General features: G+C 42.1%; 1 protein-coding gene across 1 annotated transcript in view; it reads right to left on the bottom strand.

The window, feature by feature from the left end:
• Positions 1-537, bottom strand: part of LOC106535088 (nucleophosmin) — a gene marked incomplete at its 3' end in the record, with an annotated part of 6366 nt that continues 5829 nt past the window's right edge. The window contains 1 exon segment of the mRNA XM_014031972.1: positions 1-165. Within this exon segment, the coding sequence (XP_013887426.1) occupies positions 1-165 (165 nt within the window).

Genomic DNA, 537 nt, shown 5'->3' with positions numbered 1-537 from the left:
GTCATCATCGTCATCGTCGTCGTCTTCTTCCTCCTCGTCCTCCTCTCGGTCCGAGTCGCTGGGCTCAGAGTGGGTGAGGGGGGAGGAGGAGGGCGACAACGACCAGGAGGGTGTCAGGTAATCGGAAACAGAGAGGGACAGGGGATGAGGGCCAGCCTCTTCCTCCTGGTAACACAAAGATTTCAAAATGAAAGAATAACTTAGATAAGAATTCTTTATGAATGCAGCTTTACTTTTACAGCATTTAAAATTTAGAATTAAGTTATAAATTACTCCTCCATAAAATCATAAGTTTCTAAATATGGCTGTTTGCTGTCCAGCACCTTCTGATTAGCGAAGTCAACTAGCTGTATGCTAAGAGGCTAATAACGTCTGAGTTGTTCCTGGTATAACATGACGGTTTCTGAATTAAATCTGTGTTAAACGCAAATTGTACAAATCTTTTACTCGAAAAAGTAACTTTAAAAAATTTTTTGGCCAAGATTAACAGCACAGACTGTGTGTACCCACGATTCACCAATCTTCAGGAAGGGGTTC

The sequence above is a fragment of the Austrofundulus limnaeus genome, unplaced genomic scaffold, assembly GCF_001266775.1.
Source record: "Austrofundulus limnaeus strain Quisiro unplaced genomic scaffold, Austrofundulus_limnaeus-1.0 Scaffold1356, whole genome shotgun sequence".
Classification (NCBI taxonomy): Eukaryota; Metazoa; Chordata; class Actinopteri; order Cyprinodontiformes; family Rivulidae; genus Austrofundulus; species Austrofundulus limnaeus.
Note: the sequence above shows the minus strand (reverse complement) of the source record. Positions and strands in the feature narration are given on the sequence as shown.